The 26399-nt window shown below is 35.0% G+C and overlaps 1 protein-coding gene across 1 annotated transcript in view; it reads right to left on the minus strand.

Moving 5' to 3' along the window:
* Window positions 1-2112: 2112 nt before the first annotated feature.
* LOC149065672 (two pore potassium channel protein sup-9-like) overlaps window positions 2113-26399 on the minus strand; it is a 37219-nt gene continuing 12932 nt past the window's right edge. The window contains exon 2 of the mRNA XM_089253786.1: window positions 2113-7500. Coding sequence (XP_089109912.1) covers window positions 6650-7500 — 851 coding nt within the window. The 3' untranslated portion in view covers window positions 2113-6649. The remainder of the gene's footprint in view (window positions 7501-26399) is intronic.

Consider the following 26399-nt stretch of genomic DNA (forward strand, 5'->3'; position numbering starts at 1 on the left):
CTCTACGACGAACGGTTGATGAGATAAAGGCCAAATTCGAACTTACAGGGGATACCTTGTAAAATATTTAAGTCATCATGCATGCACGTAAAAAGTGGAATGTACATTGGTAGTTACGAACGAAGTATAGTAAAAAAAAATATAGCATCGGACTTTTCACAGGTTCTGGGATGTTCCCCTGCAACATATATGCTCAACCTATGGCCCGCGGGCCAAATGTGGTCCTCGAAGTCATCTGATTTGTCCCGCGACCTCATACCGAATTTTATGGAAATGAATTAAGCGGTATACTTACAGATCACATCAGTGACTCACGGTGCAGTTCCACATCACTTACGTGAATCGCGGTACATTATTTCCAGATCACTTGTGTGACCCGCGGCGCAGTTCCAGAGCACTTAAGTAACTTTCGGCGCATTTACAGATCACTTAAGTGACTCGCGAGACAGCTGGCTGTAGGTCGCTCAAGTCAGGCGTGACGCATTTACAGATATTTTTCTCTTTCCAACCGAACACAATTCAGTTCTATCGCCACGGGCAATTTACTACCTAGTGATTTGTTCCGGAAGTGTAAGTGCGCGTACACAGTCTGAGTACGTATCTAGAGTGGTGTCTGATTTTTCAGTGCTGCCATCTATATTTCAGAAGTGAAGTGTATGAAATAATCTTTATGGTTGAATATTTGTACCGTTTGTAGGCTTTTGCTTTCTGTGGCGAGACTTTTTAACGGAGAGATCGGGTCGCATTCGCACCTCGAAGTTGGGAACCACAGAAAACTTTAGCCGACTACAACTGTGGCGTCGGTCGGGTTCGAACCTGGGATCTCGCGATGCGAGTCCGTCATTATGACTAATCTAGCACCACAGCGGCTACATTTACAGATCACTCAAGTGACCTCCGGCACACTTTCAGATCACTTAAGCAACCTGCGCCCATTGCCCCTACATCCTGGAGCCGGCTTCTAGGTTGAGATCTTTCGTAGAACCCCTCTATACTGAATTTATAGTGTAAAAAGACAAAAATAAGACGATGTGTCTCGGGTGCCTGGACTGGAGCCTTGCTAGTCCTACCCTTTTGGAAGCCATGGCTGTGGCGTTTTTCTAGATCACTTTAATGGCCCGCGACACGTTTTCCAACCAATGAAGTGGCCCGCACTCCTCTTAAAGGTTGAGTATCCCTACCTCGCAACATGCAAAATGTTTTAATGTGCAAAATCTGAGCAAATATTTCCCTTTTTGATGGAATTTTTCTTGTTTGACTAATGAAATGCTGGGAAAAACGTTTATAAGCCACGTTTACATGTGCAATACTGCGGTAGCATTGGGAGTTCTGGCACCCACTTGACGACTTTTTTCCCTCGTAGGGAAATAAATGGGGAGCAGGAATTGCCCCTTCTTTGTTGAGGATACTTGGGAGTGTTACCTCCTTTTCTATAATCCTTTGCTCGGCGAATTGAACCGGCTGACCCACGTGGCCTCTGACTTCATCTGCAAAATGGGGTTAAAGTGCCGGACCATGTAAACGGGTTTTGGTGAAAATCCTTGAAGCGCGTTTTAAACCCGCTTTTTCCATTTCCCATACAAACGGGGTGATAGATAAAATGTAACGTATTAGGGACTGGACAAAAAATAAAATTTCTATTTTAATACATATACGATCCATTTAAAATAAATGGCGTATCTATATATATATTTATGTACTCTCTACACATTATTTAAATACTTATTATGATAGGAAGTATGTTTCTATAATCAGTGGTCTCGTATTGACAGCTCGAGTGAGATCCTCTTATGAAAGTGATTGTTTGAATTTGAACTCTGAAATACCTGGCATCTGGTGACGTAAGGTATGGTGGATTCTAGCCTTCCTGTGCCATCATATCAGCATGATATTTTGATTCTGTGAAAATCACTACATTGAAAAATGCCGTGAAAGTCATTACATTATGATTAATTAACTGTTTAAGCAAAAGAGAGAGAAATAAATGAAACTGATAAGCGCAAAAACAAGTATATTATATTACAAAATACCGATTATCACATTAGAAGCTCACAAAATCATTTTCTCTATCGTAAGAATAATAAGAAGACAAAACACAGTATAGAAGAACATGATGATGTTGATGATGATGACCGTAATAATCAATAAATAAATAAATAGAAATAATGACAATGGCACAAACGGGTGGCAATCAAAAAACAACTAGATGTTAACAATCTCTTATAATCATTTTCATCAAGATAAAAAGATGCCGGAAGTACTGTATAATGTTGTAACCGCACTTGAAATTTTACATTTTTTTCGTAAAAAAATTAATTAAAAAAAAATAAAAATAAAATTATACTCGAACATGATGATGATAATAATAATAATAAAATGCTTCTACAATAACATTTGTCCAAACAGTAAGCAGTAAATGGTAAAGAGGATCAAATGGAGAAAAAGATTAAAAATTAAATTTCAGCTGTACATATATTTTACACCATAGTTGGGAAAAACATGAGAAAAATAGAGAGAACTTGAATATTTGATCACAAAATAGTTACAGAAGGAATGGTCAATGTGTATAGTAGTACTTTGTTCAGCCTTGTATTGTACTTGGCTACACTTCATTCCGAAGAGCAGATTCCTGAGTCCTAAAGTTTGATGGCCCCACAGGATCCACGAAGTTTTTTGGTTTGTTTTTTTATGGTTTTTTTCAGCACCTTTAGATGAGTTTCGCAAACATGAGCATTTGCATTGAAAAGTCTAACCTTTTTCTACTAATTTATGCATCTAAGCAAAATGTAAAGTACTTATAATCGCTTCTAAAAATTAAAATATTTTTTGTAGGCTTATTGTATGTAAAGTATATAACCACATTATACGCCTTAAATATGCGTGATTTTGCGATTGGAATCACCTCCGGGAAAGCGTATTAAGGTAAGGAAGCTTTCATATGTAGAGATGAGGTAGATTTATTCAATTTACTTATTTTTTAATTTTTTTGCAGATGAGAATAATGAATAGGGCAAACTAATTTATGGACTAAAATTAAGGCTTTTATTCGTATCAAATTGCAAGGTTTAACGATAACAAAAAATTAATGTTTAATATATCATACAAGATTCTAAATTGACCTGCTCAAGAGCTCGTGGTACTGTTAAGACTAGCGCTGCCATGTTGTTGAAGATTTAATTTTTTGAATGAAATTTACGCTTCTGAATTGAACTAAAAAATTAAAAATTTTACGCTTTTGTTGTTTTGTTACAATAATGAATGAATGATATATTTGTTGAGAATTTAGCATCGAGTAATTATGGTACGTCGAAAACTAAAATTTCTCAACTACGTAAATTGAAGTGAGATACAGAGTATATCAATTTGTTAAACACTAAAGTTTTAATTTTATTTTACGAATGAATATTACTGATGTAAGTGTACAATGGGTGTAGAGGTCTAAGGAACTGAATTGCTGGTACAGTTCTCCAACAACCAGACTGGACTTCGTAACGTTCCTTGGAACGATTCTATTGTTGCGGGGTGGAAAGAGAATTTTCCAAAGTGGTAGTCAGTACGAGTCTTGGCGCAAATCAGTTTTTTTGTTGCCAAGTCGTTCCCGCTAGCTAGAAACGAATTTATAATGCTAAAATATATAGCGTTGAAGGCACCAAACGAGGAAGATTTAGTATGCAATTGATGAACCAGTTTTTCGGATTGTGATTTTCGCATCAAAAAACCGATTAGAATCGCCCAATGCCACGAGACGTATCCAAGTCCATTCTCATTCTTGAAGGGCTATAACAAAACAGTATATTAATCTGTATAATTTTCGACAAAAACTCATATTGTGAAGATCTCGTGATCAAAGTATTCCATATTTTAAGATACATCGATAGATTTCACGTGTTAGAGAATAATTATAACATGTGTTCAAATCTTACTTTTAACGAACAATCAGAAAACTTCTTGCATATGAAACTAACGAGCTTTTCTAACATATTGAATGATTTACAAGTTAACTGTTATTCTTTATAAGGTAAATATAATATAAAAGACGTGCAGATGTTCATTTTGGCAATGGCTTTCCACTGTGGTGATTGATGTAAATTCTGAATGCATAGATAAAACGAGTAATGTAGCTTTATTCCTGCTGGTGTATCAAGAAAAACACATATTGAGCGCATTCCGAATGATATTGTGACGAAATAAAATATATTTTCCAGTTGCCCGTCACAAAAAGCGAGCATTTACTGTTTTGTATTTTTGTATACATGTACCTAAAACAAAATGCTTCGAACTACTGTGACGTGCCTCAAATGGCAAAGAGTTTAGCTGCAAAGAGGTTACGAATCTACTTAACCATCGTTTCAGAAACTACACACAGTACGTTCCGCATTTTCTCAGGGGATTAAGAGCTTGATAACTCTGTATATTTCTAAATAGGGTAGTTTTGACTGAGATATTGCTTGCGACTCGTAGCCGTATGCTGATATGGAAAAGAAAAGCCTCTATTTTTTCCAGACTGTTAAAAATCACATTCCCACTGCAAAAAGTCAATTTTTCCACAGTTGAAGAAAAATGAAAAAAATGCTCCAATTTAATTGGCATCGAATAAAATAGAAATGGTGAGAGTAATTTCTAACAAAACTGTAGTAAAAGTTAATTTCGTTCAGCTTTGATATTTTTCTTTTGATGGAGCATAGTAATCATCTATATTTTTTCAGAATACAGCATAGGATGGATAGCAGTTTCACAATTGTGATATACAGTAATTTAAAAAGTGTAATAATAAATAAAAAGGAATGCGTGTTTGAGATAAGGAGCTTCAGACTAGTTTGGAAATTGCTAAGCACAACAAAATTATACGAAAGTGATGTTGCTATGCATCATGCAGAGGAAAAAGTGTGAAAGGTATTCATGTTTAAGTTCGCGGTTTCACGGGGAATTTTACGTAGTGTTTCGCTTCTAAATTTTTGTTGTGATAACATTTTTTGTTGAGTGTTTTCCACAGTTCGATTTCATCTTGGTCTTCTACAGACTGGTATACATGGAAAAAAATTCGAATTTATAATTAGTAGTGTTGATGCTGCGAGTGCTCGAGCACACACAACATTTTGTAGTATAGTATGAGCATCACGAGAATTAATTTAGGAATATAAATCTCTTACAAGAACTCAAACTGAACACCCTCACAAGTAAAAAATACCCCCCCCCCCCACATAATTATATTAAAACACAGAACATCACTTTTTCTGGTAGCCCATGATGCTGTGAAGAACTTGTATTTAATGAGTACGTAGCCAAAAAAGTCTTAGTTGTCTCCAAAAGTTACTTGGTTGACTCAAATACATGGGCGGAGATACGGGAGGGGGGGCATTACCCCCCCCCCCATCGTCAAAGGTGGAGTTGACTGATCTAATGTATATATGTATACATGAATTGACATCATCATCATCGCGCCCCCCTAGCAATAATGACCGTGCCCCCCCCCCCAGCCCCAGACTTCCAAGTGTATTTCCGCCTATGCTCAAATATAACCTGGAATAAATTAATCTGTTCCGGTGATATAAATCGTTACTTTAAAAAACAATTTTCAGATTAGCATATGCCACGCGTTGCAAGCAGTCCCTGAAGCACGTAACAGTGTCTTGATTTGTGTCAGGTCATATATAACCGATAAATGTGTTAACACGTCACCAGACAAGCAAAAATGGCTATCAGCTCTTTCGTCAAGAGACTGTGGTCATTGATGAAAAAATCATTTTGTGAAGAAGCATCTATTCTATTGAAGTTAAAATATGTTTTTTGGGGTTTTATTTTTCTTCGAGGCTCACGAAGCTTCATGGAAATTAACCTTCACAACATTTGCTGTACATTTTTAAGAGCAGAGGTGATTGTATAAGTATGTTTATAGAGAGATTGTGTGTAAATGTTATATGGACTGGAAAAAACGTTTAATGTGTCTCTTTACAAGTAAAAATCGATTGCCTTGGTGATTCGGACGGAAAAATAATTACTTAGGTATAAAGGATGAGGTCTATTTTATGAGCTCAAACTGTGAGTAACAAGGAAGATATATTTCGGGATTAAAAACCAAAAAAAAGTGGGTTTTATGTTTGCTCGAGGTAGAAAACGAAGCAAGTTGAAGTAGCCTTAATAAGTAGAATGTCATTTTATGATGATTCGACAGCAAATTTAGGTCGTTAAAAACATATATATATTGTATACTTTTTACTTGTATTATTATCATGTCATTTCCATGTCAAACTTGTCACCGTGAAAATGGAGGATTTTACTATTTTTCTAAATTGTTTATTAAATTTTGTGTATCGTATTAGATATCACAGTTCAAGTTTTGGAACATTTCCTAGCATACTCATGACGTCTTCGGGAAACCAGATTAAAGATGGACGATATTTTTTTTTGTCTCAACAGCATTGATACTTACGCATGTGTGTACTTGTGTGTGTTTCTATATATATAATATATATAATTTCCTGATCCCATATTTTTAAGTGACTTATATTGTAAAGTTGAAGATGGCCCATGACTAGGGTAATGCTGGATTTGTGTGTTTGTTTACGAAATACTCGTTTGCTCAGGTCTGCAAAGAGAAATTCCATCATAGAGGAAGAATTTATACGCTTCCTTTCGTTTGATTTTTTTTTCATATAGACGCACGTTTGCATTTTTCTGGGTCCTCTTCAGAAGTAAAAAAAAGTGCCGTATCTGCGAAAATCCTTCGTCCGCTTTCGGCATTAGGCTGAGATAAGACGTGCATCGGCAGCTGATGCACTTTGTGTTGACCTGGGCGTGGATAAGAAAGCCTATGTCTGTTGAGTCGCTGAGGACCCTGTCGACGGTGGCCGTAGCACGTGCAAGAACAAACGGATGCAACTTCATCGTCCAACGACGTGGTAGATAGCCTACCGGCCCCCGTGCCCCCACCGGATAAGATAGAACCATTGGCCGTTATAACGTCGCCCTCGACGCGGACGGCTTCTTGAGCCGCAGACTGAGCCTCGGCTTCGTCTCGGCGTTCATCCTCCGTGTTCATCGTCATGAAACGGAGAACCAATAAGTTCATAGCTGCGGATACCACGGAGAGCCCGAACAATATGAAGACAAGGCTGAAGGCTACGTATTCGGGTTTACTTTGCAGTGCACTTTCTTTTTGTAGAGCGACATAGTCTCCGAAGCCGATGGTCGTGAGCGTGATGAAGCAGTAGTAGAACGCGTCGAAATAGTCCCAACGTTCGTATTTGGAAAAAGCGGCTGCTCCCGTAGTCATCACGACCGTCGACAGAATAGATACTAAACATATAAGGTTAGTTTCTGTCACTTCTGTATTGCGCATCTTCAGGCAACGTTTTCCAAACTTGAGCAGGTACGCAACAAACGTGTTGAGCCTTTCACCAATGCTTTGGAACATGACCAGCCCAAGAGGAATGCCAGCTAAGGCATAGAACATGCAGAAGGTTTTGCCACCCCAGGTAGCTGGCGTTGAATGACCGTAGCCTGAAAAATACAAAAATAAAAATACACAGTGCCGAGAAAAAATCAATAACCGTCTGCAGACATCAAAAACTAATATAAGTCTAAGAGAAAATGAGGTAAAAAACGAATTTTCTTTTGGTTTTCCTTCAATTTAAATCTCTGCAATTTATAAGAGACAAGAAGTGTTGATCTCTAAGCTGTTTATCTGCCATATGTCTCTTTGACGCTTTATTCTGATGAATACTAATTTGGAGTAATGAAAAAAAAATGTCAACGTTCCATGTCTGTTCAACTCCAAAACATTTCTATCGAGAAAGCAACCCATTCTTACAAATCTCAACTAATTTATGGTTCGACTATTTTATTTGAATTTTTGCTAAAATTTATTTCAGTTGATTCAATCCTCGGTGTTTTAAGAAGTTTTATGCGAGTTACGATACAGTTACCCATCACTCTAGATTTAATGGGTTTCCGATAACTGCATCACAGAGCTTCCTTTACATTTTGTAAGCCCGGTGACCTTTCGCCTTTGCGCGAGAACACGCGATTTATGGCATTGGAAATACAAAAGGCTAGAAAACGTTTGTGTGAATATTGTCTTTAGAAGTCGTTTTATATTCCGAATCAAGTTTCTAATGTCTCTGAAATGTCTTCCGAGAATGCGAATTTCCCAAGGCAATAAATATGTTAAATGTGAGAACAACAACAAATAAGCCACGAGAAAAATATTTTCGGTCCAGAAAGAGAGAGTATCGAGTCATTTACAGAACACATTCAACAGAGATACATCTTCTCTCTTAAAAACGATTTAAAGACACGTGTCGAGGCTAAAGAACACCATACAATCTGTAATTTAACAGCAGCTGATACCAAATAGGATCCTGTGAAATTCCCAGAGGCTTATACAGTCAAGTTGACGGCTGGAGAATCGCATTCGAGAAACATGATTGATGCGCGAGCCTATTTCGTAAAATCTAGCTCTGAATAATTTGTCAGTTATTTCGTAACATTGTAGGCGTTCTTGAAAGTGAAGCAGTAATCTATAGCGAAGCTGCTGTAGTCGTTAGTTTGGCATTTGAGAGCTTATGAACTTGGAAATTCAATCTCTGTAGATGGTTAGTTATCTGAAATTCACAAGTGTTTACAGCTATAGTGAAATACCTTCATTCAGAAATGATTGATGATTTCACTTAAAATATTGACGCACGAAAAGATTTTTAGAGACATTTTTTAATCGAGACAACTAAACAGTATCATGAGCTTTATGTAATAAATACGACATATAAACAAAACTTTAAAAATTTAAATAGTTCGACCGTAAATTATGCTTAAAAAAGATTCAAGAAATTAAACTAAAATATGTATTTTGGTATCCATATACCGACAAAAGAGTTTGGAAGTGTTTTTATAGGGAACAAAATTGATGGAAACAAGTAATTTGAGATATCATATGTAAGAGACTAACTTTTAATATCACATAATTAAATAAGTCGAGTAATTCTCGGGATATTTTGATGACTATAAACGAGTTCTAGATGGGTTATGCTAGATATCTGACATTGAAATCCCATAGAGTGGCTTTCTATAGTTCCGTATGTATGATAATATTTTGTGTATCTTACGAAAAAAGTATTATTTAAGCGTGAAATGCAACAGAATGATTGTTCACTATCAACATCCAACTAATATTTGCTGATTCTTCTTATCTAAATTTTTTCGCGGGGTTTTTTTTTCTTTTTAATTTTGCCGTAGTTAAGATTCGATATTTTTTGCATTCGCTCGTCGAATCATTTCGAGAAAAGACAAACTGCCAAAGAGTAGTAACCTTCATGAGCTGGATGCGGGAAAATAACATCTTTAGCAACAAATAGCACTTTGATACTCGTGTTATCTTGTGAAATGTTCACCTACACGCATGAAAGTTTCATACATAACTTATAAATTTTCAATGCATATTTTAAACACATAAAAATTGTACTCAAGATGTCTCATTGTATTTATCCTGCCATCAATTATGCACGAAAGTACGTACAGCTTCGGACATTTCTCACATTATTACTGCTCCTACTCGTTATTTTTCAGAAGGAAGACTTTACTTTTAAAATATTCCGTCATTTTAATGGCCACACGTAGCTCATTTAAATGAAGATGCACTGGAGAAAAGAAGCTTAGTTATCAAAGACTGAAGGTAAATAAATGACCGATGGTTTAAATTATTCACAGCGTTTTTGATAAATTACGAGTTTTGATAAACTCGCGCGTTAAAAACGAGGAAAAAACATGGTTTTACACTATTTTCGTCGTATGTATATAAGCCTATTATTTAATTATCTTATTTTGAAATGAAGAAATAATGAAAAACTCTCAAAGAGCTGGCCGTTTCTAGTTCTTGGAGATTCTCACTTAAGGTGAATAAAGAGAAAATATTAGGTACTCCCACTCACACACATAAGATTCTATTTAGCACTCATTCCACGGAACTTAAAAAAATACGGCATTCGATTCTCTTCTACTTGTGTCCAATTGGCTTTTAAAAGTTCTCCAGTGTATTCAAAAGAGTTATCGTGAAGATAATCCGAGGAAAACCAAGTTTGTGTCAGGGTGAGAAAACAAAGGTATCAAAAGGAGTCAGTATTCTAGTCTCCATCGATTTTTCGATGAAGAACATTCATAGCGGAAACATTGATCGTCTAAAATCATGACTTCAGAAAATTATTTATTTTTGTAGAAAATTTAGTAATTAATGAAATCTAGATGTGATCATTTTTTACGATTTTTTACAGTTTTAACGAAAAAAATTAATATATATTGGTCTTGTTTTACTGTTTTCAATATCAATCGAATTAAAATAGAGTGTTTTTGTACAATGTGTAAAAATAATGCTCTTTTGGACAGAAAAGGCAAAGTCAAGTGTATGGGTGAATTCAAGTGAACACATAACGCTCTAGAAACTAATTTGTCAGAAATGTGATAAATTTCCAGTAAACACTAATATTTTACACAAGAAATAAACAGCACTCACCCCCCTAAATTACCTAAATTAGACCGAAATTGAAAACACTGGCGTTGAGCGAAAAATATGATGAAAAAATATCTGAACGGTATCCTGCAAAAATTAAAACATCTACTGAAGAGTATTGAAGCTATTAAAATTAAACAATCAATAAATTTCCCTGCTGAATCCGTAATATACCTTTGAAAGAAGATCAAACACACAGAAAAATAGTGAATTACCTCGAAAAAAAAAAAAACTTTCATTTAACAATCGGGAAAAATAACTATAATTTAGTTTTATTATTTAAAAATATTTATAATTATTTTTTTTAAATTTACTGGTTTTTTTTTTCCTCGAGTGGCCGCGGAGCCCATGGGGAGTGATCACGGAGCAGCGGTTGAGAACCGCTGTATTGGAGGATGTTCTAATTTCATTGGAAATATAAAGCAAGAAGATTTAACATGGGAAATAAATGAGGTATTAGAGAACAAAGATGATTTTTGTAAATTGAACATATCAGAACCATGAAGTTAGATTTGAGAATACACTCGAATCCCGTTATAGCGAAAATCTCGTTTTAACGAACACTTTTCTAATCCTCCAGATATGTTTACATAGCGACAGTGCAAATACCTGGAATTCCTTTATAACGAAATTTTTTTCGTTGTAACGAAGTGATTTCTGCGGTCTCTTGGAGTTCGTTATAACGGGATTCGACTGTATTATGATCTTTATAAATTTTTTTTTTTTAGCAAGTTTTATCAAATGAGAAACAAGCATATGCCGATCATAGCACGATTCTCATCGGAACAATCGTGGCTTATGAGGGATCTAAAGTACGTCGATAAACCGTTGTGTTGGTCGAGTGGTTATAGTGACGGACTTGCATCGGTTTCGAAGCCCGCCGTTACAACAGTGGTGGTCGGCTGAAATAGTCTTTTGTGGTTCCCAACTTTGAGGCGCAAATGCGAGCCGATCTCCCCATTAATAAGTGTCGCCACAGAGAGCAACAGCCCTACAACGGTAAAAATCTTCAATCATTACACTTCACTCATAATTAGAAAAATTGATATCAGCACTACACGTAACAAGCATTACATAGAAACAAGCTTTTCCCGTCAGGTTCGCAACACGGACAAGCACATTCCAACATGTATCAATTCGTTAGAAGTTCCGCAGAGGAATATGGAGCATATGTGGTTTCATAGTAGTACAGTCAAATCCCGTTTTAACGAATACCGTTATAGCGAAAATCTCGTTTTAACGAACACTTTCTTAATCCCCAAGTACGTTTACATGGGAGCAATGCTAGGTAACCTGTAATTCCTTTATAACGAAATTTTGTTTTAACGAAGTGATTCCTCTCGTCTCTTGGCGTTCATTATAACGGGATTCGACTGTATATCGATGAAGCACCTGCAGCTGTTAAGAAACTACTACTTACTCCGCAAGGCAATTAAAGTTTAAACACAACTACTATTTTTCTGCGATCTCTTCAACTGGATTGAAGGGATAGGGAATTAATCAAAAAAAAATCACACATATATGTTCTCAAAGTTAGACTACGAACACACATAGTGCACACTGGTTTCCGATTCTGTGAGTCAGCACCGTTACGGATTAATTAAAAAGATAGAAATTCAATAACAAATTTTAAAATTTTTTCAATAAATCTGAATTCAATAAAACTTGAAATTCAGGTTTTTAACCAATCCGTAACGGCGCCGACTCGCAGAATCGGAAACGGCATGAATATGTACGTATCCCTTACAAGAGTTTGAAACGAAGACGTTTTGAATCAACCGCAAATTCAACCACCATGATGGAAATAGAACATTTGAACGATCGAAACACTGTGTCAATGCAATGAACAAGCTCAAAAATGGTATAAAACTATTTTTTGTATTTTTATTAGCGTGTCTTTATTTATTATTAAAATGATTCAGTATTTTTGAATAATTTCAATGACGATATATTATGGTTGTTTTTATCAGTACATTTTTGTGCTTTCATGAGTCGGCTGTATATTGTACTAAATATTGATCAATGTGTTTTGATGTCAGTACAGAATTTTTTTTTCCCCTTCAAATTTTAGAATAGGATGAAAAAAAAATGATAGTGATGCTATAAAATATTTTTAAATGTTGAAAGCGTCTGAAAAAAAAAATACTTAAAAATTTAACATCCTATCAGTTTATAGCTCACACATATTTAAACTATAAATTTTCTTCAAATGACTGCATTCCTTGCTGAACATAAAAATGACAACAAGCTATGTAATACCGATACCAGTATGTATAATGGCACAATAACCCCGTTTTTTTTGTTTTTTTTTTTTTTTTTGTTTTTTTTTTTGTTTTTTTTTTCATATATAAATCAGATTTATTGTTATCATATAACAGTACAAAAAGAAAAAATTTACCAAGGAGTCAATCAAAAAAAAATGACCCATTCTGGTAAATGCTAGTAAAGATTAGTATGGAAAACAGAATAGTCAACTAAAAAAAAAAATCAAAATTATTCAAATTAAAATAAAAATTAATGGCAACAGAGGAGTGCAATTTAAAAACAGTTCTACATGCTGCAACTAAAAATATAATTTTTTTAGATGTTGGAATGAAAGCAAAAACGACTAGATGCAGCATGTAGTTAAATTAAACTGTTACGTTATTTAAGGATTATATGAGCAAGTGAAAAAAAACATTAAAACAAATTTTCTATACCATCTAGTGAGAATATGTATTGCTTGACACACTTTTTAAAGGATGATAAATTAGTATTGTGAGTGATTTCTGGTGGTAATGTATTGTAGAATTTTGGGATAAGGTAAGTAAAATGTTTCTTCAACAGTGTTTTATGAGGCAGCGGAAGTGAATACATGTTATTTAATCTATTTGAAGATCGAGATGTATTTAAAGGCAAGGAGAATTGACCTTTGAATAGGAGGAGAATAGATTTATAGAAATATAATTGACGTAATGTAAGTATTCCAAGATGTTGATGAAGTTGTATTGATGGTGTAGTAAAGTTATTTGTGATGATTCTAATTATTCTCTTATGGAGGCTGATTATAGGGTAAAGGGTTGAAAGGTAGTCAGAACCCCAGACAGTTAGACCATATAGTAGGAGTGAGTGAAACAAGGAATAATAAAGGGTTAATAAAAACGACTGATTCAAGTAGGATTTGAGATAGTAAAATTTATAAATTGCTAGTCGTAGTCTTTTTTGTAAGTACTTGATATGACTCTTCCATTTAAGATTGTGATCAATATATACTCCAAGGTATTTAATTGTAGTAACTTGTTCGAGACATGAACAATTACAATCAGAATTAATAGTACAATTGCAATTATGGAAAATTAAATTAGGATGAAAGTGAGTGTTAGATTGGGAAGAGAAATTTATAAACTTAGTTTTTGATGTATTTATCTGAAGGTCGTTAGCAACAAACCACTTTCGGATTTTAATTAAATCAGTATTGATTAGGTTAGTAAGAGATTCAAAATCATCAGATGAGTAAAGTAATACTGTGTCATCGGCGAAAGTTATGATATTGCCATTTATGTTTAAATTACATAAATCATTTATGAATATTAAAAATAATAATGGTCCCAATACAGATCCCTGAGGGACGCCTTTCACTATTTCCAATGGGGTGCTAAGGCTATTGTGAATTTTGACTGATTGTGTTCTATTAGTTAAAAAAGAAGCAATTAGATTCAGAGTATTACCTCTGATTCCGATATATGACAACTTATTGAGTAATATATGATGATTCACGCTATCAAATGCTTTTCTTATATCAAGAAATATTGCAATGGTTTTTTTAGATTTATCAATATTTTCAGCGATAAATTTAGTAAATGTTAGTAGAGCAGTTTCTGTGTTTTTATTAGGAAGGAATCCAAACTGGTTGTTAGAAAAGAAACTGAAATGTGACAAGAAAGAAAAAATTCTATTTTTGATAATTTTTTCAAATATTTTTGAGAGAAAAAATTCTATTTTTGATAATACGTTTACATGAGAAATTTAAAAAGAGGGTTTATAAAACCCGCTTCACACACACAATGATTTTCACCGAAACCCGTTTTACATGGAGACCGGCACTTTAACTCCACTTTTCAGATGCCATCAAAGTTCCCGTGGGTCGGCTGGTTAAATTCCCCGAGCAAAGGATTATAGGAAAGCAGGTTATATTCCCCAAGTATCCCCAACAAAGAAGAGGCAATTCTTGTTCCCCCATTTCTTTCCCTACAAGGAGAAAAAGTCGTCAAGTGGGTGCTAGAACTTCCAATGCTACCACAATTTTGTACATGTAAATGAGACTGAAGCAAATAAACGTATTAATAAATCAAAGATTCAAAGGTGTCGGCACTAGCATATCGATCATATTCATTAGAGATTGTTCATGTTCAAATACATGCAAAAAATTTGATATGTAGGCTATAACAATACAAAATAACGGATCACTATCCAGTATTAGAATACGCCGTACAAAATGAAGGCGAAATTAAAAATAGAATAAAAATTATTTACCACGAGTGTTAGAAATTCCTATTAAATATTAATTTTATGGCAATATACAGGGTGATTCAGGAAAGCTGGGGAAAACTTTATGTGAGGTGATAGTACACACTTATACAAACAATTGTCACCCAAGAATGCATGTTCTAACATGAAACGAAACGGCCGCTCTGTAAACGCTAAAACGGCATTCCTGTTGAAATTTATCTGGAGCAAAAAGAACACCGTGCATGCAATGTAACCTGGGGAAGAAGAAGAAACCGTATGCAAACCTGCGTCACAGTGAATGAAAGGCGCGGACGCCAGCCCTGTGAAGTTATTCCAGAGTACAACCGTTCTAACAGTTGTGACGTACGAGATAATGACGCAGTTTAATAATACTGAAAAAGCAGACATGCATTTCATTTACCGAGCTGCAAATAAAAGTACCACAGAGGCAACACGAATGTACGGTGAGCGCTTTCCCCACAGGCGGTAGCCCAGAAAGGATCCCGTTTCGAACAGCTGCCGATGCAAGCAAGCAAATGTTTTCGGATTGAGCAACCACCTGTAGGAAAAACGCTCACCGTACATTCGTGCTGTCTCTGTGCTGTTCGCCAACTCGGTAAATGAAATGCATGTCTGCTTTTTCAGTATTACTAAAGTGGGCCATTATCCCGTACGTTACAACTGTTAGAACGGTTGCATGCTGGAATAACTTCACAGGGCTGGTGTCCGCGCCTTTTATTCACTGTGACGCAGATTTGCATACGGTTTCTTCTTCCCCAGGTTACATTTGCATGCATGGTGTTCTTTTTTCCCGATAAATTTCAACAGGAATGCGGTTTCAACGTTCGCGGAGCGGCCGTTTCGAAACGCGCTACCGCGTTTTATGTTAGATCATGCATTCTTTGATGACAATCGTTTGTATTGGTGTGTACCATCACCTCATAAAGTTTTTCCCATCTTTTCTGAATCACCCTGTATACGAATGGTATATATTGATAATATATAAATGCAGTTTATTTCATATTTTATTAAATCTATAGGAAATGATGAAATATAATTTTATACTCGAACATTTCATTTTAATTAAAAGCCTCGTATTCAAGTACTTTTTCTTGATCCGATTATAATATAAATGAATTGTTTTTAAAAATCTTCTATATTGCCAATTAATCTATATTTCTGGTAATTGCCATTCACCAGAGCACGCACAAACTGAGATCGAAAACACGACATTTGAATTGATTTTTTTTACACACACACACACACACTAATTAATATCTTCAAATGAAATTTTTTATTTTTCTGCTGTGAGAAACAAAAAAAAATTGTTGTATAGGTATTTTTATTGTTTCCATGCTTATAAAAATACGGCATATATGGTAGTTAAATTTGAGACTTTTTATAAAAATATTATGTGACGGTACGTTTCAATATAATTGCCAGTTAAAATAATGGGTAGAACGGGCTATTAATGACATCCAATTATCTCCGAAATCAAGAGAGAGAAAAAAATTAGGATGGTAAAAACACACACACGCGTACAGAGAATGATTAGTGGCGTTGGAGGCGGGATGTTGTGAGAGCTCGAACAATGTCAGAAATCAAAACGTTCTGCAGTATTTAGTAATATAGAGTCGAGCACTCTCCGAATTCATTCACAAATCAAATTATCCTTAATTATTTAGTATCCACGGCACACAGAATTTATTTACAAATCAAAATATTTGACAATATATTTTGCAGCACGAGGCTAAGCACTCCCACAATCGACTCAGAAATCAAATATGCTATGATAGCATTTTGTAGCACGAAACTGAACACCTTAAAAATCGAATCAGAAATCAAAATAACCTACGGTATTTTGCAAGTACGGAATCAAAAAAATCCTTCAGTATTTTTATAGTGCGAGGCCGAGTGCTCCCAAAATAAAAATTCAGAACCTGCAGTATTTTGTAGCACGAGACCAAGCACCCTCAGAATCAGTTCAGAAATCAAACCATATGTCAGCATTTTGTAGTGAGGGGGCCGAGCAATAAAAATATCCTGCAGTATTTTGTAGCACTGAAACGAGTACTCTTTCTTTCAAACCGAGCACGATTTCGGTCTATCGACATGAAATATTTACTTCCGAATGCGTTGTGCCGGAAGTGCGTATGTGTACCTATCGGTCTGAGTGTGAATCTAGTATTTTGCGTGAATTTTAGTGCTGCCATCTATTTTTTCAACTATTAGTGAAGTATAATGAAAGAATATTTTTACCGTTGTGTGTGTCTATTGCTTTCTGTGTCGAGACATTTTAACGGGGAGATCGGGTCGCATATACGAGTATTCTCAGAATCGATTCAGAAATCAAACAATTGAAAAAATCAAAATACAGTATTTTGCAGTACGAAAAGGATCAAAACACCTTAGAATCAATCAACGAATCAAAATATCCTTCAGTATTTTATAGCGTGAGGCCGAGCACTCCCACAATAAATTCAGAAATTAAAATATACTGCAATATTTGCAGCACGGACCTGAGAACTCCCAAAATCAATTCAGATATCAAAATATCTCTCAATATTTTCTAGTGCGGGGCCAGATTAATAAAAATATCCTACAGTATTTTTTATTACTGAAACGACACTCTCAGAATCAATTCAGAAATTAAAATACAGTATTTTATGGTACAAGAGTCAAAACATTCCAGAATTGATTTACGAAACAAAATATTTGATAGTACAGTATTTTACAGTACGGAACTGAACACCCCAGAAGCAGCTCAGACATCAAAATATACTTGAGCATTTTATAGCGCAAAGGCCGAATATACTCCCAAAATAAATTCAGAAATTAAAATGTCCATCAATATTTCGTGACACGTGGCCAAGAAGCTCTAGAATCAGTTCAGAAATCAAAATATCTATCAGTATTTTATAGTGTGTGTACGAGCAATAAAAATATCCTATAGCAAAGGTCTTCAACCTTTTTCTAGTAGCGAGCGCACTGCCTTTACCCGTCACCAAAAGAAGAGCACCCCTTGCGGCAAGTTCGAGCATAGGAACACATAGAATCAGGGTGATTTCAATCCTTTGATGAAATTTGTAAAAGGTGTTTCATTGGAACGTTGAAGTGCTCGAGAGCACCAAATCGGACACGAGCGTTGAGCACTCTGGGTGCTTCGGGGGAGTACCATGGTGCTCGCGAGCAACGGGTTAAAGATGCCTGTCCTACAGTATTTTGTAGCACGCGGGCCTCAGCACTAGTACAATCAATTCAGAAATCAAAAAATGTCCTATGATATTTTGTAGTACTGAAACGAACACTACTACACCCAGACATGCACCTCGTCCATATTCCTTTGCGGAACCTCTAACGAATTGGTACAAGCGGGAATGTGCGTGTACGTGTAGTGAAACCTGATGTGAAGTTTGTTTCGGTGTAATGCTTGTTATGTGTGTAGTGCTGCCATCTTCCACCAGTTTTTCTAACTATGAGTGAAGTGTAATGATTGAATAATTTATCGTTGTAGGCCTGTTGCTCTCTGTGGCGAGACTTTTTAATGGGGAGATCGGCTCGCATTTGCCCCTTGAAGTTGGGAACCAACTTCAGCCGACCACCACTGCAGTGACGGTGGGGTTCGAACCCGGATCCTCGTGATGCGAGTCCGTCATTATGACCAGTCAACCACCGCAGCGGCTGAAACGAACACTGCGAATCAATTCAGAAATTAAAATATCCTTTAGTATTTTATAGTACGGAGTCAAATCACCCCAAATTGTTTCATGGATCAAAATATTTGACAGTATTTTGCAGCACGAAACAGCAACCCCAGAATATAAGCTCAGAAATTGAAATATCCTATAGTATTTTGTAGTAAGGAGTCAAAACACACACACCCCTGAACCGATTCACAAATCTAAATATTCTATATTAATATTCTGAACGGGGCTGGGCAATCCCAAATTAAATAAAAATTACTTGAAATTAAATCAATGCCAATTCAATTTCAAATTACTTCCCAAATTAAAATATCCTACATTATATATACAGGGTGGTTCTAAATTAATGGGACAAACTTTAAGAGGATGTATGAGACTGCTAAATAAGCAATTTTTGGTCATAGAATGAGTGGTCGAACCTCAGTAGCAAAGGCGATAGAGGGCGTTTTTAGAGAGTGCGCAACAGCACTTCACCAAAAGTAAATATCATATTTTTGTGACGGATTTGTTGTGATACGTTCTATCAACTATTCGAGGGTGCATATGCACCTTCAGATTAGAGTTTGTTTTTTATTGGTTGTATTAAGAACCATCAAGGTTATGCTGTGCCAAACAATAATTAAGCGGTACTTGTGATAGAATTATTGTCACCCGCGTTGCACCACGAGAAATGTCTATCACATTACAATACCCTGCACCCTCAAATGGTTGATTGCACTTATTGTAGCAAATCCATCAGAAAAATACATTTGCTTTTGGTGAAGTGATGTTGTGCAATCTCTAAAAACACTCTCTATCGCCTTTGCTATTACGGTTTGACCACTCATTCTATGACCAAAAATGCTTATTTAGGAGTCTCATATCTCCTCTTAAAGTTTGTCCCATGAATTTAGTCACCCTGTATTGAGAATGAGATGATTTTTTCTCAGCCCAATATATGAAGGAAAAACTTTTCTGGATATTATGCGCCGAGAGAGAGAGAGAGAGGTAACTTGAACTCTTCCGAGTTCACCTCGGCATAATACCCAGGAAAAAAACTTTCGTTCATCCTACATTATTTCCTAGCACTTAACTCCCAGAATCAATTTATAAATCAAATATTCTATAGTATTACATAGCATTACCTTCTAAATACATCTATGATGGGGTCGAGCACCCCAGAATCAATCCAAAGATCAAAAAATACCCACATAAACCTCAAATTGAGCACCCACAGGTCTAAAACACTTCCGGATGCCCCTGAGAATGATAGCTGCACCGACAAACAAACAAGCAATAAAGAATGATTATTTTAATAAAAAAAAGACGTTAAAAGACTTTATTATTTACACTGCAATTACTACTGTACTCTGGGAGACGATGTGTTGATGGTGTCTGTCTTCGGCGGCAGAACCCACGAGGGAACCGAAATAGTCCATCTAAAGCTATTAGGCATTTCGGAATGATTGCGTTGTCGTCTTTACGCCGAAATTTTTCAGCTTGGGTTCCCTCTAGCCCCAGAAAATTGGTTGGGTTAATGTAATGAGGAAAGGAAAATCAAACTGGTAAATAAATTGGACTCGGCCAGAGGAGACCTTTCATATCCTTTCACAAATGCTGCTTTATATATTTATTTTTTTCCTACTTTCAGCTCATTTAAATCGGAAGCTTCCCTTTTTCGCTAGGAAAAAATAAAAAATAAATAAATAAAACCTTATTTCATTTGAAAATTGCTTTTCTCGCGTCTGGTACGGTTGTGTTTTGTTAGATCGAAAAGCTTCTTACGACTTACTAACTGCAAACGAGGAAAAGGGGAATTTTAAAAGTACTGCTGAAAACTCTATACTAAACTTCATTAAAACCTGATTTATTTATTTTTTTTACAAACTTCTTCCCTTCAGAGAAGTTCCAGAAAACTCTTGACAATTGAAAAGACCTTCCCAAGGGCAAATTTGTCGAGATTAAAATATATTAAAAGGCTAAAAGCGCTGTAAACGTTAACCATGCATCTAATCGGTGGAAATGGACCGTTTTTGTCGCTGTTTTTTTTTTTTTTTCTAACTACATTTACGTTGAAATTCACATTGCAATTAATATACATGAAATTACTTCCGATACAGTATCTGCAGATACGCGTGATATTCATACCTTGATAAAACTAGGTAAATGATCAATTGCAATGATGAAATGGTTTTGGATTGTATAATGGACATTTTATATAAAAAAATGACAACTATAGGATCGTCAATATAAACTGGATCAATCCACCGTTGTATGATTATTATAATATAAATTTTTTACTAATTTTGATGCTGTGGCCATATTTGGTTCACATGGATAAGGGTTAGAGAACAAGTATGGTAAGAGTGATGGACAAACCACTGCCTGCTTGGAGGTTCTATCTGGTCCGCCGGAGATTTTAGAATAATAATATAGAAATTTCCAATTTCAGTGTTTTGAAAAATTCTTCTAAGACGGTGTTTAATTTTTTTTACATTGCAAAATATAGCTGAGAGAATTTAAATATAAATCGGTTTGGACGTATGAAAAAAATGGAACACGCCCTAATAAATACGCATAAAGTTATTAAAATGTGCTTATTTAGTTTCACAGTTGTAAAGGATAAACCATTGCTTCTAATTTGCCATGAAACCATGGCAATCTTCAAAGAATACATATCCCGCCTGTTCACTTCTAAGCATAAAAATTCCAATTATGAATCAATGTCAGAATATGTTCGGCCAGCTCCTAAAACAGTTTGACCATTACTGGTTTAGAGCAGTGGTTCTCAACTTATGGACGACATCAGCCCGATTAATTTGTCTTTTATAAGTGGAAGTCTTCAATCCAGTGTTCACCATTAGCACCAAAGTAGACCAAGCCCTGAAATGCACATGCTACTAAGTAACATGAGGCATGCCTCTTTCGAGCATATGCAACCAATGAGCTTATTTATTAGTAACATTTGCTTGAATGCAGCCAATCAACCTATTGGTGGCTACAAAGTAGCTACAAGTTTCGATCGACTTTGTAGCATGTGTATCCCAGGTTTAAAGGTAAGTTAGAGGTAATGAGACAGCAGTTCTGACAGTACATTTGAACATTTAAGCCCACGTTCAGGGCCGTAACTATAATTTTTGGCAGGGGTACAAATGTAATTTTTTTGCCCCCTCCACTGTGAAAAATCACTAAATTGGTTAATATAACACGCTACTGAACTGAATTTTTTTCTGACGAGAGTAGTTGCAGTAAAAAAGTTATAAAATTAATTTTAATACTACTTAAAATAAAAGAATATTTAACTTCAGCACAAATCAATTTCTTAAATATTGTGCTTGGATCAATAATCGTTAGCGGATCTTAAAAAAAAATAAAAGCTGTGTAATTAACGAACCATTTTTAATGGTTTAATATTGAAAGAAATGAAACACAAAATCTCTTGGAATGATCTTGTCAGTTCCGTGTCCAGTGTCTTATTAAATTAATACAGTTATCGCGATTATATTATTTAACGCTAATTTTATTTGAGATTAAAATAGCACGTGTTTGTGACATTATGTTATTTCATGGGACTTTATAATCCTATTTAATTGAGAATAAATTCTGATTAAAATACCATTTTAATCCTAATGAGATGAAAGCTTTTTTATTTATTTATTATTATCTAATAGTTTTATGTTTCTGTAATTATTGAATCACTTATTTGTTATTATGTACTTTTGAAATGTTATTTTATGGCTTCTTTAATTAAAAATGAAAAGGCCGATGCTGACAAGAGTTAGTGAATGGTATGAAATCGTGGAAACGAAAATTGTTCCAAGAAAAAAAAAGAAAATCAATGAATAATAAGTTTTCAATGGTGTGTAAAGTTTATTACTTTTTCGTTTATTTTCATTAAAAACTATAAGAACAATTGTTATCAATTTCGTATCTCTATGTGGGGGGGGGGGGGAAGGTAAATTGTTTTTATCTTATTAGAACACACAAACTTTGTCATAACTGTATGCATTAAAAGTTCACTTCTCATTGACTTAGTTATTTTTCTATCTTGGTCGTTTTATGCACACAAGGGCATATTAGACCCGCAGTAATGGTGAGTTCCTGAAAGCTTTTTCTTACATGTTCGTTCGTGCACTAACCAGCTCAACGTATATTCTCTCCAGTTTGGCTTGTATGATCAGCAAAGCGCCATCTTTCTTCCACAAATGGAAATTGTTCTTTTGTGTTAAGAAAAATTCTGACAAGAAACCTCGAAACGTCCTTTAGATGCCTTTATCTCACACACAATCCGGCTTACTCTTACTTTTTCTTTTATTAGTCAACTCATAGTTTTCATGAAGTCACATCCTGTAATTAAAAATTTAAATGATAAAAATACTTAAAAAAAACCGCGTTTTCGACGATTCCACAGAGATCTTTACTAGTTTTCTTTCTGGTGCTTTTTAGAGCCGTAATTTATAATTAATTTAAATGGCTATAAAATTCAGTTGCATAAAGTAACTTTAAAAAATCCCAATCCCTGAAGTGTAGCGTTTGCTAATTGGATTATACAACTACAAGCATATACAGTTCAAATTTTTTTCAAATTAATTTAAAAATAATTACTATAATAAGAAGTACATTCGCATTAAAACTTTTCATCGCTTTTTTTCAACGACATTGCTAAATCATAAAAAAAATATTAAGGACGATTTCGATCAAAGATTTAGTTTTGGCTTGGTTCACCAAATCTTATTTCCTGTTTTAAAATTTGAGTACATATTTGAAAAATAAAAATGTGTACATTTCTTAAAATTCACAAAAAAATCTGGCATTTTACCAGGAGGAAGGAACTAAATTTTTTGAAAAAAGATGTTATCTTTTCAGTTTTTGGGTTGATTTCAACTTCAATAGATCCTGTTATTAATCCTTTTTCATGACCATTCAATAAACATCAACTGGTTTTATTTCTATTGATACATTTTACCATAATGTGTACGGCATTTCATTGTATCTGATGTGTATTATTGTATCACGCTATAACTATAATTCAATAAGAAATGTAGCTTAGAATCTCGTCATTCTGAAAATAGTTTTATTGCTTCGATATATTCCTTTTTATCGGTAATAGTATCTTATGTCAATATATGTAACATCTTGAAAATGTTACAGAAAAGCTAAACTTTGGCTACCGATGGGCCGAGTATTTTTGTTGCTTTCGTTCAATGTCTAAATAACAACTTGGTGTTACTTTTTTTATCTTACGATAGAGAAATAAAACAAGAAAGGATATGTGTGTTATGTGTAAGTGATGAGATTTTTTTGTCTGAAATATTTCTTGGGCAATATAATAACCAGAAGAAGGAAAATCGCCACTGATAAGAGAAATAAATGCATTTGATCATCGTGACGCAATAACTAACTGCATATCAGGTTTTTTGGAAATAGGATGAAACACCATATAATTCTTTCCTGCCTTTTTTCTCCGGTAATTGAATGCGGCATCATTCCGAGGGTGGAAAAATGAAAATAAAATAAAAAGATGTGATAATACAATAACTACATGAACTCGTATAAAACAAGAAATATGTACGGCATCAGCTGATATTGAACTTGGTGGAGAAAAAGTAACTGCGCGTATTTTTTGGCATTTTCTGTAGCACAGAGTGGAACCTTTAACCCTTAGAATGTTCCAATTTTTTTATTCTTTGAATGAAATGCATTTTATCTTTCTCCAGGCAGAAATTCACTAGAAAAAGCTATGATTAGCCTACATCAAAGGAACGGGGGGGGGGGGATAAGTCTAGACAGAATTTGTGTTCATGTTTTTTACGCTTTTCATGTTTGGATGATGCTATAACAAAAGATAATGTGCATATCCAATACACGGAGTCTGGGCAAAGTCTATGCGTGAATATTCACCACAGGAACAATTTTCTGGAAAGGAAAATAAACTGCATGAAGTGTGACGTCTCTCCTAATCAATCACGTTTCTTAGAATCAAACGAGAATAACATGCTCTCTGTAGTGATTAGTATTTAAGGTCTGGTATATTGTTTTATATACTTTCGAATATGTAACTTTTATTTGTTTTTTTTACCAATATTATGTACGTCCGTGTGCATTTTTATCTCTAATCTTTTCAGTAACAGCTGTCTTTTAGCACTATACAAGGGTCAGACGCAGAACGAAATATATTTTGCATAATAAATACAGCGGAACTTGATCAATTCGATTTTTTTCAGTCTCCTTGAACTTCGATTTGACCAAGTTGGAATGTATAAGGAAAGGACTTTGAAGGAAACTTTTTTCACACAAAAAATTCGTAAGGTTACTTTGGAATCTGAAATCAGCATGCATATTCACATAACTATCGGAGCGAAGCGCGGTAATGTTTTAATTTTTTTTCATACAACTTCCGACTTAATATTACGTCTGAAGCATCGGCGTTGTTTATATTCTCTTCGCGAATGTTGATACCCTACACAGCCTAAATAAAAAAATTTATTCTGTGTCTTGATATCGTATTAATATTTTTTGTATGCATGCGTACTGTATAGGGATCTCAACACCTTGATATCAAGTCAGGAATAAAAGTACGAAAATTCAATTCCTAGAACGGTTTGCTGCAAAGAACTATATTAGGTCATCTTATGAGAGTACTGTCGTTTTCTGCATTTACCTGAGCAAGTAGGCTATTTGATGTAGTAGTTTATAATTTGTTCATGGTCACGATATTAGCAGTTCATTACGTATCTGTTTGTATGGTAGTAACACGTGCTTAAATGTTACAGTATAAAAAGAACACGTGGGGCATGTTATGCTTTATGAATTAAATAAGAGTCATTCAGTGACCATAGTGGTGGAAAGAATTGTAGTGTACAGTCGTGAAATCCTTGGCATCATATATGTCATAGATTGTTCACAAAATTTCGGTCTTGAAACTTCAGCCTGTTCAACAAGAGTGACCTGTTAAGCTGGACGACGTTCTGAGAATAATTTTTAAGCTCAGTTTACGTAAGGTGCTTGAAGAGTCAACCACGGTTCTCTTTTTAACCCGTTCAAATCCATCTTCGTCATGTGCAATCGTTGTCGTGTGTGAAAATAGATACCCTGCGTGGATTGGCAGCACAGCAGAAGGAATATGTAAACATTTGAAGTGTACCCGTTACCGAAGAAAACCATTTTGAAGAGAGAAAATTCATTCCACACCTACCTTATACAGAAAAACTGGCTAATTTTGTACAGATCCTCATTCGAGGAACCCGGGTTCGAGTTCCGGTAGAGGCAGAGATGAATTTTTTTCAAAAATCAGTATCTCTACAAAATTAGCCAGTTTTTCTGTATATCTTGTATTAACAAGTAGAGAGTACATCTTCCTCTAAACACCTACCTTATATGCTTGATCTTCTTACTACAGAGTTTGGTCTATTTCAGTTTCTTAAAATATTTCAAAGCAAAATAGTAATAATTTTAAGCAAAATGAATATCTTGAATATCTTGATTTACAAAAAAGAAACATGTAAAAAAAACACAGGGAAGACATGTGAAGAATAGTGGAAAAGTTTTTTCCGTCCAAAACCACGGCTATTTTCAAGCGTGGCATCCAAAAGTGGTGACAGACTGAGATTGATTAGGAAATAACAATTTATGATGACCAAAAATTTTGTTCTAGACATGTCTTCGTCCCTTCTGTACGTCCTTTCGTTTCTTTCTTGCGTGAAAAAACTTTTTCGGGACTACCTGATAAT

Source organism: Pholcus phalangioides, unplaced genomic scaffold, assembly GCF_987345545.1.
Source record: "Pholcus phalangioides strain wild (caught in Gottingen) unplaced genomic scaffold, Ppha-v1.0 ptg000039l_1, whole genome shotgun sequence".
Lineage (NCBI taxonomy): Eukaryota > Metazoa > Arthropoda > Arachnida > Araneae > Pholcidae > Pholcus > Pholcus phalangioides.